At 40.6% G+C, this 17,232-nt stretch overlaps 1 protein-coding gene and 1 non-coding gene across 4 annotated transcripts in view; one reads left to right on the top strand and one right to left on the bottom strand.

Annotated features, from left to right (window-relative positions):
• Nucleotides 1-17,182, bottom strand: part of LOC115044406 (DEP domain-containing mTOR-interacting protein-like) — a 28,584-nt gene extending 11,402 nt beyond the window's left edge. The window contains exons 1-5 of one of the 3 annotated variants that reach the window (XM_029503364.1): nt 17,134-17,182; nt 12,843-12,930; nt 9,544-9,722; nt 8,486-8,609; nt 2,496-2,674 (exon numbers count right to left, since the gene is read on the bottom strand). In XM_029503364.1, coding sequence (XP_029359224.1) covers nt 2,496-2,674; nt 8,486-8,609; nt 9,544-9,722; nt 12,843-12,930; nt 17,134-17,182 — 619 coding nt within the window. Of the gene's footprint in view, nt 1-2,495; nt 2,675-8,485; nt 8,610-9,543; nt 9,723-12,842; nt 12,936-13,196; nt 13,479-17,133 lie in introns of those variants that run through there. The other 2 variants (XM_029503365.1, XM_029503367.1) reach the window with 2 other exon arrangements.
• On the top strand, nt 15,237-15,309 carry trnar-acg (transfer RNA arginine (anticodon ACG)). The gene has a single exon. It is a non-coding gene; the product is annotated as a tRNA-Arg (tRNA).
• Nucleotides 17,183-17,232: the final 50 nt, after the last annotated feature.

Below are 17,232 nucleotides of genomic sequence, written 5' to 3'. Positions count from 1 at the left end.
AGGCCACAGATATTAAGAAACACACTGACACCGACCTTGTAGTCAGATCCAACCTTATGGTTACAAAGCTCTTTTCAGTCAAGTCCTTTTATTGTAAGTGAAAAGCCATGTTTTATTATCTCCACACAAAAAACTGACTGAAATGCTAATCCTTTTGTTCATTTTTAACTGATTTAAGAAGCTCTTGCAGTACAAGCAGTCGGAGTGGAAGACTTATGCGGCCTCTCTCAGCCTGCTGTTGGCCCAATGCCTTTGGCATTAGCGATACAACAACCTACTCCACAAGATTTATATTCTTAATTTGTTTATGCTTTGTGTGGGATTCAGGTTCATAATGCAGAAAAAACTACTGCAGTGTTGTCGCACAACAAACACACTAACCAAACACAACGTGGATCCATCCAGACCTGGCCCCTATACATTACATGTATGAATGTGTGACTGCTGCACAGCAGAGCAGAGAGCAGGAATGTAGTGAGTAACCTCTCTCTCTGCTCTTCTCTGCTCTTTACAATGTGCTGAGGGCCTGCAACCCGCTTCATCCATAGAAGAAAATTATTTTCTCAAAATGATCACTTATGCAACAACAGGGTGTCTCCGATTATACAGTGAAACGTCCATAAGTCCATATATGTGTAAGAGCAGCTCAGTTATTTCCAGGGGGAGGAAGACACTATGAAGCCTCTGTGAGGCCAGCAGGAAGCACATCAGGCTCTGCATTACATTAACAGCGTAAAGTGACAACACACAGTGCTGCAGTGTGTGTGTGTGTGTGTGTGTTAAAGAACACAACATTCCTAGTACCCCAGAGATGCTCGGCTCAATCGCTGCTCTTGAGGGAGGAAGTGGGGGAGAGCAGATGGGCCAACTGTGTGACGGGGACTGACCGAGGCAGAGGAAGAGAAACAGGAGCAAAAAAGGTGAGACATTTCTGTCACTCTGTTCTTCACCATATGATAAACTTTCTCTTAATCACCTGTCTTTTGAGGGCAATAATTTTCTCTATGTTCAAAACCACATAAATGAAGATCTGGTAAACAGGCAGCTGTGGTAATTTCATGTCAATTGTTGCTTTACTGTATGCTCTCCACACTAGAGGGATTCAACATGCTGACCCCCAGCTGTGTCAAAGGCTCCTCTGTACATTCAGTGCCTTTACTTTTGTCTGAATTCGGGGTGGGGGGCCCTCCAGCACTTAAGCCATGTGACTTGAGACGGGTGTGAATTGCGCATATAGGCATCAAATTAAATTTCATCTCATGTGGTCACCCAACAGGAGCTCACTCACATCACAGTTCCATTGATAAAAAAATATGAAAAGCACCAAGAGCACATTATGGCACCTCTAGGATTAAAAGCACTGATGCTACTTTATCAAAGCTTTCATGTGTCTGTGGTTTTACTGTCCTTTGGTCGGATATATTTGCTCCTGCAGAGTAAGTCATAACTGGTCGAGGTCAGTCAACTTTCGCTAACTATGTTATTAGAAATGGCTCTGAATTAGTCATTAAATCAATTTCTGTAATTACAAAATGTACCCATCACTCTCAAAATAATCAGATATGTGCCGGTGACATTTACTCTGTTCAGCCCCCGCCCTTTTAAATGTTACCTACACCGATGCATGTATCACACATTCACAGAGAACACGACAGCCGTCACTTCAGATGTAGGAGCCTGTTGACATTTCAGAGCCTGGGATTCAGGCCACATTTTCCCCATGTTTACTCCTCTGATACACTTTGTAACTCTACTCCCTCCTGAACACGGCTCTGAGGCAGGTCAAGTCAGGCCCGGGAGACACGGGAAATCAAAACTGGTGGAGAAACACAATCCCAGCCAGTGTGAGATACAAGATGGCTGAGAGTCCAACCCTGGCTCTGATGAGTTTTAGGAGTGGGCGCCATTTACATTTTTTTTGCTTTTAGGTGTGAGGACAAGAGTGAAAGTTCAACTAGAACCCAAGTTCATCTATCTGTGAAGCTAAAATGGCCATCTGGGTGACAGCCTTGCGCTGCTGCTGCCCCAGGCCTTTGACTTTTACAGGAACTTTTTTAAAAAGGTGTACTTCAGAGTGCAGATAGGTTTGTAATTAAACGAAAGGTCAATAAAAGCTATCAGATTGCATGTTCTAAAAGAGCAAAGTAAGCATTGTATAAAAGACAAGGTCCCAAGGTAAAAGAGGGACTACTACTTATGTGACCAACTTTAACTTTACCGACAAAAAAGGTCATTCTCAGATCATCAATCTGTCAATCTCATGAAAACCAGTCAGACTTTAAGACCCCCTGAAGCAGGTCTAAGAATATATAGCAGGGTTAAGGGTTAAGGGTTAAGGGTTAAGGGTTAAGCTTTTTCAAAGACTCGAGGTTGTGTGAATTTATCAAACAACCTAAACTTTGATTACAGTTGTGCGCGTAAGCAGTGAGTGCTTTTGGTAGTACCTGATAATGTGAAAGGACACAGCGGGGAAGGCTGCCCCCATTTTTCCTCACCGTGCTGAATGATCCCATGTTCAAGAAGCCTCCGTCCCAGCCGCTCTGCTTCCTCCCTGGTTGCCATCTCTCCCTCCTGTAGCAACCACCCAATGAACTCGGAGCCCACCAGCGTCCCTTCATATGTCCCACCCTCCTCTTCCCTTCTCTGTAAAAGGTTGTTTTCCGTGTTCATGAGCCTGTGAAGAGAGAAGGAAAACATTTTTGGTACTTTATTTATATGTCTTTTGCACTATTGCATTATAAGAGCAATCTAAAAGAAACACAAACCGCAAAAATCCCCGACCTACTCCAACAATTGTGGGCTGAGGTTAAATTTAGCATATACTGTCATACACTGAGCTAGTCTTTTGTTCACAAAGCAGTGTCTCTAGGAAAATTTACTTCTGCAACACTGGTTAATGTCTCCAATTAAATGTGGGCCTGGCTCATATTCCGTTGTGCCAGATGGGGAAAAAAAAAAAAAAAAGTATGAGCTCACATTTAAAATGTAAACTTTCTTTAGTGTGAGTTGCTAAGAGGGAAAAGCTGACCAACAAGCTGCACAGTCAGAATGACAAGTGCTGCACTACACGTCTGGATTAACATCTGTCACAAGTGGGAGCAATGAGTGAACGTTAAAAGTAAATTAATGTTGTTCCTAAAACCTAATGCACCAGAACTACAGATCAGAACAGCCCGAAAAGGTAATTACATCAAGATCTGCTTCACTATAAATAAAAGGGGGTTTGACTTTGTGGACTCGGTTGGATTTAAAAGCTCAAAGAAGAATCTGTCTCACATTAGTGAATAAGACTTCACATTTCCTTTGGAATATTTCGTGTGTGAGTCTGAATAGCTAATGTCAAAAAATTTGAATAAATGAACTAATTGGTGTGATCTCGTCTGGATGGCAAGAGGTGGCAGACACACAAACACACACACACACACTCAACTAAAATAGACAAGTACCCGCATGAATAAAATTGCTCTCTCCCTGCGTGCACCGTTGAAAACACACTCAGGCCTGTTACCCACACCCAAACACTGTCACCCCACAGTGGTGAGCTTTCTGCGACACATTTGTACATGTCTGAACATAACCTACAGATGAACTGAGAAATACAGCATTAAAGCCAAACAGATAAGTTTTCAACATCTTTGCTGGCACAAAATACATTCCCACATTCTGTTTTAATGGTTATCAAATATTCGTTTTGTACACGAGTAGACACACAGTGCACCAAGACAAACTATAGGGGCTATAGCAACTTACGAAATTAAGGGCACAGCTTTATTAAAGGAAAAAAAAAAAAAAATCCAACAGCTTGTCTGGGTAAATATCTTGTTACCAACCATATCTTTGTTTTCTTTCAAGGCAACCTCCAGTTACGGTAGTGATGATAAAGGTGCATACGAGGAAATCAAACAATGTAATATAAAGTGCAACAGAGTCAAAACACAGACAGCAGACTGCTGTTCCAAACACATTGTGTACTGTATTAACTGATTATGGTTGTTCTGTCATGGAGAAGCAGTCACTTTGTCCACTGGGACAACATTTCTATCTTAATTTAAGCAGGACATTAGGCCAAACCATTCGTGCCAGGGAAAAATAGCTTGTACCTTGATTCCTTTAAATAGGGGTCCTAACATGTGAAGTTAAACTAAATGAAACCTTAATCAAGTGCAGCCTCTAAAATGCCTCCTCTGTGCAAAAAGCCCTTTCTGCCAGAAATGGCAGAATTGGTCAGAATGGCTCATTTGGACGATGAATGATGATCCAGAAAAAGCTGTAGGTCCGCACATGTCGAGAGAAAAATTACGCCTGTATAAGACCGTATTCTTTCAATTTAAGGCCTGAATTGAGCAAAATAAAGACGACCAAATTAAATGTACAGTATTTGAGAAATGTGGTTTGAGGTGCCCAGCTAGGACTGGGAGTGTTCTTCAGTCAAATAAAGTCAACAAACTGCTGAATACGGGTCTTATTCAGATGTCAAGTTTTGATGGATTATGACATTTAGCATTTAGTAGGACAAGTGTTATGACCTACATTAGTAACTAACATCATGATACAACTGTTGAAAGAACTGAACAAAATGTTCCATCAGACCCGGCTGTGTACATAGGGCCATTTAATCCATTTGAACATGTTAAGTCAACAGATCAAGTTATATCAGCTCAAAGGGTTTCACCCCAAGTGCTGCAGTCAAAGAATAATAGCCTCTTGAGTATCACATGAGCCGTGCAGATTGTGAGACTGCGCAAGTAGATCATGGTGACCTCAAGTGGGGCAAGTGAGCGCAGCCATGACCTGGATGTACATGAAATGTAGTTGTTCAGTCAGCAGCATACCAAACTCAGCCTGAACAGTGTCAACTGAGGCGCACAGGTACACAAGCTGGGTTTTTCCACTGCTCTCAGAATTTGAAGTCACGTACGGTGTGTACATTTACATGAGGTTTTGTTGTTGTTGTTGCTGCTGTTGTTCTCAAGCTAAAGTTACAGAAATCAAGTTGCAACATTGTTCTGTAGATCATTTACCAGAAAGAGCCAAAACTAAAAATGTAAAAAAAAAAAAAATATTAAATATAGATTTTACTTGTTCTCCCAAATAAGAAAGAGTTCAGTATTATTCAATATAACGTTTGTCATAGAGCAGCATGGCGGTGGTTAGTGCTGGTTCCCACCCTGGGGCCTTTCTGTGCAGAGTCGTTGGCCCTGTGATGGACTGGCGACCTGTCCAGGGTGTACCCCGCCCTCGCCCAATGTGAGCTGGGATTGCTGGGATTGCCTCCAGCACCCCCAACAACCCGGAAATGGAAAAGCATTGGAAGATGAATGAATGAGCATTTGTCATAAACTCTTGCTCAGTATATCCTACATAAGATTTTTTAAATCCCGTTCATGGTAACTTTCTTGTGGGTTTGGTCTCTCGCAGTGGTCCAAGTCTCTGAGGTGAAAATTATTTTAAAAAATAATGAAAATATAAAAAACAATACTGTACCTAATTCAGAACACTCATTTAGAAAATTGAGAGTAGACTGTTTGCCCTTTCCACATGATTGATGTCTCAGAGTGTTTGTATATGCAAACACTATTTCCCACTTCACCAGACCTTTTCAGCTCATTTGTGGAAACTTCACAGCTCAATGGCTCCTACTGTATGTATTTCTGTTAGATCAACTACCCAGCATGCATGAAGCGGGAACCCAAGAGATTCTTAAACTTTATTGAATCAAATTAATTATATTAGACCGTCTTTATTCATTCAGGCTTTTAGGGTTAGGGTTAAAACGGCGAAAACATTAAATATTTAAATGTCTTGATGTTAAATCCTCTTTTGTTCATGACTCAATATGCTGGATTTCATACTCTGCTCTGAAACATCGACAGCAGCTCTTGTCAAGCAGGCAGCTGTTACTAGCTGTATGTAAGTTTAGCGGCATTAAAGTGTCAGACAGAAACATGCCCACTAATTTAAAGCATGAACTTTGGCAGGGAATGGGCAAAACCACCGATATGATCCTACCAAGGACTGTGTTGGAGACAGTTTGTCGTTCGTCTCTAACCTTGAAAATGTCCATGGAATCAACAAACAGTGCTGTCTGTCTCTTTCGCTACCTTGTTGGCATTGATTTGACACTGATGCAGCGAACGTTGATGCGCAAACGTGTGATAAAAATATGTGCAAAGCACTTGCAGAGGTTGATTGAACTTTTGAAGTCAGTCATTATCGAGCATGAATAAAACCTATCCATATACTGGCTGGGTTTTGTGTGACCCAAGTGACTTAAGTAACGTGAAAGATAAAAAATTCAGGAAAATATTAGATTTCTTAGTCATCATCTTCATTTTCAACATGAGCAGGAGTAGAGAAGTAGTTGATATTGCTGAGATGCCTTTGGGCCATAGCTGAACGGAAGTCACAAAAGACTGTCAGTGTGATTGAGCGTGTGTGTAGGACAGGACAATGTGGGAAATCTAGCCCAGATAAATAAAGTATCGATAAGTAATACATTCATTTATTGGAAATATTGGATTACTTTTATTTGAAAGTTTAATACAAGGATCAACAAATCGCTGATGCAAAAAAACAATAAAGCTGTTTGTGTTTTGCACAAAACACAAACAGCTTTATTCCCCTTTCCTTGCACACATCCTGCCACCTCTTCGTCACATGAGCAGACTGGATTTCTTGGACTTTCTTGAGACACACAGTGACACACTCGTGTAAACAGAGAACTATTTTTCATGTTTTTGTTTGACACCCCCTGCACACAGACACACAAACACATACAAAAAGTTGCATAAGAGATAGAAATAGTCCAAGGGGAGACATCTGTCGTCTCAGCCCTCGAAGCTATGTGTTTATGTAATCACCATGGTGCAGCGCAGGACACACACACTAAAACACAACAGTACGCGCGCACGCGCACACACACACACACACACACACACACACACACACATACACACCCACCCACACCCTCAAGCATATTCTGGTGGCTAACTGCTTGTGAACAGAAGTTGCTTCTTGATTACTGTTACACCACAATTAATAGCTTTGACATATAAAAAGCAAAGATTCTCTCTTTGGAGTTGAAAGTTCTAACATCCAGTAATGATTTCCATTTATACCTCTTGTTTTCATAAGTATGCAACAATATATAATCTACAATTAGTTCCTTTATAAGAGGCTTAACACGTTTGAAGGAGATATCAGCACTTTTAGCTAATTCAACTTACATCACAATGCAACTTTTAGTCTTGGACTTTTAGCATCCTGCTCAACTGTAACTAGCATTCAGTTCCACAACTTCCTATTTGTCCATTGGAAAAATAAATAGCATCTACCACATTGATTTCTGATGGTGTCAAATGTCAAATTAACACAAACTAAGTCCAATTAACAAACCAGTGGAAGACGTTTCACACGTGTTGTGACAGCAGTTCCCAGGCAACATGGTTAGACCATTTTATACAGACCGTCCATCAAGTGGACTGTTAGTGTCTGTGGCTGTGTAAAGATGCTACTCTCATGGGGACTTCTGGAGAAGCATTTAGCCTCATTACCATTTGAAGAACAACATCATGGGTCCCAAGCTGATGTAAAACAAAAACATTCCCATTAGTGGTGTCCTCTGCCCTCCTCTGTGCTGTGAGTCATCTCTTCTACAAAAATACTCCAAACATCCTTTGATTTCCCAATTCCTCCTGACTATTGATACGGTCAAAAATCAGTTTAGCACACTACTAAGCAATGTAATAAATGTCAAAAAGCATATTTTCTTACCAAAAAAAAAAAAAAAAACAATGCTGGTGGCTTTTCTGACCAACTATGAATGATTCCCGCACAGAAAAACAGGCGTGCAGGAAATGCTTGGTATGTGTCACAGCTTGCCAAGTGACCAAGAAACTCTAAAGGTTTAGGCAGTGTTAGATAAAACGGCGATAGTTCGTCGTACTTCATGCCAGCACACTTCAACAGAATCATTTTCGAAGAAAGAAGCTTTATATCATGCCAACAATCAGTATGTGTATCAGTAAAAAGGGAGATGCTTTTCGTAGTTGATGGCTATTTCAGATTTGCGAGCATTTCCTTGCTTTTATTTGCCACGTAACAGATGGGGAGAAAGCACATTGTTAAATCCTCAAACTATTCATCAAAAGGGGTTATTTGTAAGTTTTCTACGCCAACATGGTTTCTTACGAAGAGCTCCAGACATTGTTGCGTTTTGATTATGATAGATCCCCTGGACAACACTTTCAGACCACACAAAAGTTACAACATGTGCCAGGACTGGTAGGAAATGATAGAAAGATGAGCTGACATTGGCCTGGCCTTCCACTGAAGGAGACAGCAGTTAGTGTGTCAAGTAATTCAGTTTGCAAAACTTGCAAATAGCTCCTTAAAGCTGCTGAATTCATTTCTTCTTAGTCCTACAATATTAAGTAGCTTTAACTGTGTTGTTGTGTTTTAGGTGTGTGTGTTTGTGTACACATACTTCTCATATATCCTCTGGCCCCTCATGAAAACCTTGGCTTCACTATCCAATGGGAATGTGCCGTCATCCTTACGGAAACGATAAAACAACTTCAAGTCTTTAAACTCCCGGTGTTCATCGCACACTGTAAAAAAGACACGCACAATCATATATAGAGAAAAAAAATAAGTCTAATTTGTTTAAGTTTAAAGGACTTCATTACATTAGTGCTGTAGACTGTAGAGACAAAACAGACAGAATTTGTTATGATAAGAAGCTGAAACTAAAATGCAGAGAAGATATTTACAGACAGTTGGACGAGGCTGGAGGTACAGACAGCTCGAATGTTTTTTGTTTTTAGTACCATGAGCAACATGTAGAGACTTAAATTATAAGATAAAAAAACTGCCCCATGTTTATAACTGATGCAATGTCTTTCTTTATGATAAATCTAAACATTTGTCCTTTTTGAAATAAGGTCACAGGTGACAAAAGATTTATTACTAATCCAAGTGTCTCATTTTGTTTATATTTTTGTAAACTTTTGTAGAAAAGTTAATTGCATAACACCAAACCACAAGTTGGAAATTATGTAGTGGTCACGTTAATATTATGCAAACCAAAGTTGTCCATTCATAGCTCACCATTAGCTTCTTTTTCCTTTTTCTTTTTTTTTTTTTATTCTGGTGACTGCACTTAAGCATCAAAAATCATAAAAGGATTCATTCTGGCTTGGGCCACAAAAATATGCCACTTATGCTGTACTCTGGATAGCACAAGCAAAGATCCTCTACATTATGTTTTTATAAAGCAGTCACTTAAAACCAAACAATGCTAAATCATTTATCATTTACAGCTGGGGTAGGTTAATATTGACATGACTCAGTCTAAAGATCAACTAAAGAGAAAGAGGAAGTCAGCCGTTCTTGCCTGTTTCTCCAAACGTGAAGCTGTCAGATGCTAAATTGGAGTCAAAGTTGGGAGATTTCACACCAAAAAGAAAGAGAGGAGGAACAACAGATGGAGAGAGGCCCCTGCAGCTGCAGGGAGAATGATACTAACGCACAGCTCAGCCTTACCATGGTGAACAATGCTCTGGTCCAAAAGTTTCTGCATGATCTTGATAGCCGTGTCTCGATCCGAGGCCTCCTTGTGTTCAATCAGCCAATCAATCAGCTCCTTGGCCACAAAGCAGTTTGGGTAAGTGCGTAAGTGGTGCCGCCGATCCTTGATCACCTTTCCCTCATGGAGCCGCAGTCTGGTGGGCAGCAAACAAAAGGAAAATGTATTCTTTGAAACTATTCCTTATAAAGGAGATGAGAATTTTAAGGACACTATTGCAAAATATTGCAAAACTATTTAATAACACTTGGAATTGATCAAAAATCAAACAAGGAGAAGTTTGCATATTGCCCCTGATAATGACAAATTTCTCTCTAATTAAAAAAAAAAAAAAACAACTTTGCTGAAAAGTTGTTTTTTTTGTGTTAACAATGCTAAGTTTCAAGTAAATTACAAGATTTGGACAGACCTCTTTTGTGATTTTCTTATACCACAAAAATCACATCAAACCAACAACAAGTCTGTCATTTTCATTCATTTTTTCCCATTTCCCTGCCCAGTCAATGGCTCACAGCATTTGTTCCGAGTGAAGACATACAGTAGATATTCGAAAGCAGATCACAAACACATTTTCATTTATGAAAATGGCCAAGTGATTTCATAAACTGGCTGCCTTTCATAGTCTTCAGCGAGCCTTCTCCTCACATATTAGCACGAGCAACACTGGTGCTTTGTTTTGAGGTAAGAAATAAAGGCATGTAACCATTTGAGGAGTAGATATGAGGAGATACTGCATCTTTTACAGTGTAGATTTAGTAAACAGAGGACAATAGACAGTATAAATAAACTGCTGTATGACTTAAAGACTGTTCCTATTTGAAATGTCATTCACAGTAAGAATTCATGCTGCAATTGGTAGGATTGCGAGAAATGACCAATTAGCAAACCTTTTAAAGACGTTAGCTCACATTTCCTGTTTTATTTACACATGTCAACTGCATATCACATCCAGCCTGTATGACAATCTTTTATTGGTAGTAAATGTGGTTTAACGTGAAGAATCTGGGCATTAATTTGAGGTTACATAGAGCAAATCAGAGTCAGTCCTCTAAGCTCTGAATATATTCATGGTGTTACAACTGTCTGCAGGGATTTCTAATGCAGCTACATCACACCATGGCAAACATCTCACTCTGATAGATGGCCTGGATGATGGTCTCGCATCATCAAGGTGACCTCTTGCTGAACCCGAGTACTGTGAAAAAGCCAAGGTTCCTGCAGCTAGCTAGTTCCACAGCATGCTGAGTCCGTGTGCAGCTGGCTAAGATCACTTTGGATTAGCAGTGACTGAGCTGGACACACTCTGCCCACACATTCTTCTGCCAGGACTTCTGATGGGCAAACAGCCTCGGCTGAACAAGTTATAACCAGGCCTAGAATCAGTCTGTCTGTCTGTGTGTGTACAGCTTCAGCAAAGTTCAGTAATCTACCCATAAATCATTTCAAATGGAGGTGGATTAAAATTCATCCATCTTGTTGTTTCCTCCAAGGAAGGTTAGCTGCCTGGCGTCTGGTAGATGCTCTTACTCTGTTGATTATTCTACGTTTCTAAAACTAGTACAGATCAATCAACAACACAGGGGAGCATGTGCTAATGAGTCGCTCCCAATATGACTATAATGATTATAATAATGAATCCCACCCTGGAAAAAACAAAAACATGTGGTCTCCCTCTCTATCACAGTCAGCCACAGTGGAACACACGGTCTATTCACAACTATGAATCAGTCACAAGACGTCATCTGCATTACAGCAGCTGCAGTTGTCTGTGTATCATGGCAGCTGTCTGTCAGATTTGTGCCTGAAGTGGATATAGTCGAAGACATTTAACACTCAACACGAAGGGAAAGAATTGTGCAATGATGAGGTTTTGCTTTTTGTTTTCATAATTATCATTATCATTATCAGGAACTGTACCCATCATGCTCTGTGAGGTGGACCTCTGACATAACAATCAAACAAAGGTGTGGAAAAAGTACCGTCCTCACATTTACACCCGCTGCTTTTCATATCAGCTCTAATTTCGTTTTCATGAATACTTCTGTTCACAACATGAAATGTCCAAGTTTGAGGATGTGTAAAATGTAATGGATCAACAAAGATTCTCTAGTAGCCAAGAACGTCTGTACCAGTGTTCATGACGTCCATCAAATAGTATTTGAGATATTGGACCAAAGTGGTGGATAAGTGGTGAACAACATGGTGCTAGTGTGGCTAAAAAGATCTCAGGCTGCGTCTGTAGAAGAGGCAGGAAGACAGAGAGCATGTCTTGTATCCCTTTCCCCAGAACAGCGTCTCGCAGTGTCTCAGTGGACTACAGGACAGCCACCCCAACCAACCCCTCATTCGCTGACATCAGCCACACTGCCAGCTGGCCGCTTCAGCATACAGCTGTGCCAGGGACACACATACAGAACAGAAAAACACATTGGTGGTAGGCTAAGCAAGAGTCTCCTAAAAAGTATGGCCAGTGACAAACTCTGGAGGTGGAGACCCGGTGTTACTTTTTATGGTTGAGAGCAGGACACTGTCACAGCAACACTCACAGCATTATCTCACCCAGCCGGAAAACACAATTCAGTAGTTGTAGTGTTTTGCTCATAGTTCAGTGAGGGGCTGAAATTCCAGGCATTGGTGCCGTGCTTTACCTACTGAGCCTCTATTCACTGCTGGGATCGAACACCACCGGGGGTTATCTGGGGGCTTTCACTACATACAGTAGGTCAAAGAGTACGGCATGTCAACAACATTAGCAGGGTTAACGACTGCAATTTCCTGATAAGTCAAACTGGCAGATCGTAATAACGCTGGGTTAGTAGGTGCATCACTCGCAGTGCAGCTCAAAGTGCACCGTATCACCAGAGCAGCAGAAAGCAACCAGGTGTTCAGTCCAAAAGGTGCAAGAGCAAAGGCGGTTCCTGCAAAACCTGAAGATGACCGGGGATCAGGCTGTGATGTGCATGTTGTGATGGTGAGGCGTGTGTAAATGTCTCTGAAGGGATGTGCATGCTGCAGTCTGGCTGAAAAATGTCTAGTGCAGAATAAGGTACAAATAATAATCAACCTGCTGCCAAACATGAACACAACACACACACAGTTAGATGGGACATGTTCTTATTCATCCTGTTCTGGGTCACATAAAACACACACACTCACTAACTGGCGATTAGTGTTGTGTTTTGAAGCTTGAATTAATGATGACAACATGCCACACGCAGGATCAGCGGGGAGCCGGGAGGGCTTCTGACCGACCTACCTCAGCTGCTCTCCGGTGATGAGCACCTCGGCCAGCCGCTCCAGCTCTGCAGCCTTCTTCTGCATGGTGTTCAGAATCCCGTCCATTTCTCTGCTAACACAAAAGGGCACACTGGAGGTTTTTGTGGCCCAGCAGCTTCACACACATACATTATTTTTGAAACAATGATACAATTCTGAGGCTCCATGTTTGCTTTTCTTTTCTTTTCGTTGTAAAGGACTGGGAACATTGCACACCAGTGGGTTGGTTTGACAATAACACACACAGAGAGGGGATGGATTGAAAAACAAAAGCCATGTGTGCAGTGACGATTTAAAAAATAAACTATGCACTGACAATTGATCTTTTGCTTACCCTTCAGGCACCATGGGGAGCGACAATGTGAGCTCCAGTTATTCTTCAGAAGCCAGAGGACAATCACTCCATTTCAGGAAACACATGCAACAATGCGCACGGCTGCAAGTCCCAGCCCAGCTTTCTGTGTTTTCTGCGTTTGTCCCAGTGTTGGTCTGCACTGCTGTGGATGCAGCTTTTGTAAAAATAATCATCTCACATCCCTCCGGCCGCCTCTCCGCAACGCTGCTTTGGTTTGTTTGTCACAGACACGGCAGCACGGGATCAACGCACGTTTCGGCCCACAGCGCGGACAGGGCCGGTCCGCAGACAGCCATTGGGGGGACGCGCTCGGCGTCACTAGGGGGAGTTCACCGGAGGGGCGGGGTCACAGCGGCGTGTGGGTGCGCTCGATTCACACTGCTGGGTACTACAAGGCATGCCGAGATGGATGAGAAGAGACGGGTGGGAAATGTCAGTGTAAACATCCAGGATTCACTTGAATTTTCTTTTTCTTTTTTTTTTTTTACCGACTGCCTTCTTCATCACTGCAGCTCAGAATAACATGAGGAGACTTTATTATGAGAAGAAGATAAAAGCTGTCTTTGATTAGCAACATGATCCATTCTTATTTTCATGATTATAAATCCGAAATAATTCATCGAGTTATCATGAGCATGACGTTAACTAGTGTAGCAAAATTTTATTCTAGATCGTATTATGGATTCTTTTTTACTTATTATATTGTACGCAAACATGCAAATGGAAACAAATCAAAACTGACCTTGAACCAGCAAAGTTCATATGTTTATATGCAGTCTTTCTGTGCTATTGAATCATATTGTTTTTCTAAGATTTCATTTAGTGGCACTTTTGGAAATTGCTGCAAGCAAATGAATTGAATCTGCCATCATCATGTTAAGTACTTTATTTTATTTAGTACTTTAATATATATAAATCCAGAGTTAACACCAGTTGATAAATAGCTTTGTATACAGGTTTATTCAGGACTGTCAATATTAGATTAAGTTGCGGTCAAGGTAATGCAAAGATATCCTGGAAGTGTTGGATGTGCGTCAAAGGGCAGGCCTCATATATTCACTTGAAACACCTGGGACATCATCAGTGGTTGTGGAGAAGGGATTTCAGCCCATTCATGAATAATTGTCAGTTTTTATTTTCCCAGTCCATTTTGGACTTTATATAAATGTGGATGTTGGTTTTGGGGCTGTATTGATCTAAAGACCATCAGGGTCGACTCAACTAATTGTAAAAATAAGTCAGTTTGTACTGAAGTGTATGAGAAAATGTCACTGCGGCTCATGTGATATATTACTGCAGTTAACATTTTCCTAATGACTGTGACTGTGGCCTCAAATGTTTTTGGCGTCCAATACAACCACGTTATTGTTATTGTTTTGTTTTTTTGTTGTTGTTGTTGTTGTTGTTGTTGTTTTTCACTGTGCTCCCATTTATAAGGAAAATAGTCCATTAGGGCATGGCTGTCATGTGATTGACAGACTGTATCACAGAGGGCTAACAGGTCAGATCCACCCTCACCTGTAAATACTGGCACATCCGGGTGTCATCAAACCAAGATGGCGGCGGTAAAATGACAAAACATAGGCTTCAAAATCCAGTAGGTGACGTCACCGAGGGTTTAGACCTGACACCCAATGCTGGTGGACCAGGATCAGGATCCGACTGGATCTGATCCTCTGACAGTCAGTCAGAGACCATTCATCTCTGAATTAAATGTCCCAGCATCGGTCCTGATTGCTTTTCATTCACACACTGCTATTTGTCGTCGAAATGTTCGTCAAGAAGAGGTTTTATGTCCGAAGCACGATGTGACGAACCGACCGCGACACCTGCCGGTTCATGGCGGTATTCAATTCACTGCTGCACGTCGGAATCCTTTTTTTTTTTTTTTTTTTTTTTTTTTTTGTGGCAAGTATGGTTTTAAGGACGCCACGTGTTTAAACTTCTTTATAATAGAATAAACAATTGCCATGGTCATTATTGTTGATAAAAAGCACAAATGGTATTCCTTTTTTCAGTGGGCCAGTGGCGCAATGGATAACGCGTCTGACTACGGATCAGAAGATTCTAGGTTCGACTCCTGGCTGGCTCGGATGTTTTTGTCCTACAGTCGTTATGTTTTGTCGGAGCCGATGTGGTCCTCCACATGCACCTCCACAAACAGATCCCCCTTTATGAGCATCCTCATCTAACCAATCTGTAGCGCAACCAATAATTCCTCCGTGATTTGATTAGAATCAATAGCGATTATAATTATTTTGTACCATTTGGCTAAATATTTGAAACATTTGAAAAGACGTGGTTCACCTGCAGGTGGGGGGCCAACATGCGAACAGGCAAACTATCCCACTTTCATTTATGCTTATACTTATATTTATACTATACTGAAAATGAATAATCAGAGCAGGTGTAGCTGTAGGAGTGTTTGTACATCCATTTACCTCATTACCAAAGTACACCCATACATTTGTGTTAGTGAGGATGTGCTTTGTTTGCTGGGGAAAAAAATTTGTTAACATATCCTTATGTTTCATCCAATGTGAAAAACTTATTGAGATTAACCATGTTGTCTGGGCAGACCAGCCTTTAACAACATCACACTCTAATTAATGATTTAAGTTTGCATTTGTGGTAATATATAACGCCTCTTTCAAGCTATAACTTCATGGGGACATGATATTGGAGATTTTGAAATACATTTATTTTATTCATTCATTTTTTGACGTCAGTGGTGCACTCTTGCCTCAAACACTTGATTTTTAACCTGGTCTTTATTTTCTATAGCCATGTTCACCACAGGCTATGTTTTACTTATGCCCACTTTCAGCAAACTTGTGATTAATGATGTACAACTTAGATCAGTATTTTCTGTGATCTCATTTCTGGCAGTATATAAGAATCATCTGGGTTCAGCTTCTGGTTTGCCTGTACAGTTTCATGTTTTTGAAAAGTAATGCTTTTCAAGTATCTCCAAGCAGCACCTGGATTCAAGGGAGTCATTTTAAGAGAGACCGTCAGTAATTGTCCCAAATTTTACAGCATGTAAAATTGAGCTTATAGTATGACTGTATCAGCTGTACCCAATGCTGAATGAGATGAAAAACAAAGGCAATGCATTTATTATTATTCATATTTTCTCTACAAGAGTCGTACAGCACATACGTATGTGTTTGCTCTTTATCTTCATTTTCAGTTGGTTATGAAATAAGGACCTCAAATGACAAAGTATTAAGTTAGTAGACTGAAAACACGAATAACATTTGAATGGTAAAGGACGGCAAAACTGTACCTCCCACCATAAATGAAAACAGTATTGAAGTAGTTTTCAGCAAGTCAAAATGAAACATAAGCAAATGAATATTAGCCTACAATATATATCTTTACTTAAATATACAATGTTTGCAATTGTAATAAACTACATAAATCAATAGGTCTAATACCAACCTTCTGAGAGGTGCAAAGAAAACACACATCTATCTCTAAGTGCTTAGAACAGGCTGCATATAACAAATAAAAGAGCAGTGTAACCTGGCTATCTAACATTCCTACTCAGACTTAACAGAGTTTAAGTTTATAGAGGCAGACTAACCTGGAACATAATTACAAAGTTTTAAAATTAATTTGAAATGGTAACAAATAATTAGAAGCAATCTATTGCACATGGGTACTTGCATATGAAAAACCAACAATATTGGCTGCGTGCAGGTCAACATACTGAAGTCTGCGCTGTCTAATACTAATGTGACCTAATGTATACAAGGCACTAACTCTAATTATTCCATGAGTGATTGTCCTCCCTCCAAGTGGAGGAACAGTCAGCCTTCGCTGAAAACATGAAGCAGTATCAAATGATTGAACCATTATTTTCAAACTTGTGAGTAAGTAGCAGTCTCTCAATGACTGAAACCTAATGTACCTGTAATTTGTGCAGAGTTCCTACACATCATATTTGCAAAAATGATCATTGCTTTTTAAAATGTTGAAGGCACAATGTAGCTCAAACAACCTGACGAGA

The sequence above is a fragment of the Echeneis naucrates genome, chromosome 6, assembly GCF_900963305.1.
Source record: "Echeneis naucrates chromosome 6, fEcheNa1.1, whole genome shotgun sequence".
Lineage (NCBI taxonomy): Eukaryota > Metazoa > Chordata > Actinopteri > Carangiformes > Echeneidae > Echeneis > Echeneis naucrates.
Note: the sequence above shows the minus strand (reverse complement) of the source record. Positions and strands in the feature narration are given on the sequence as shown.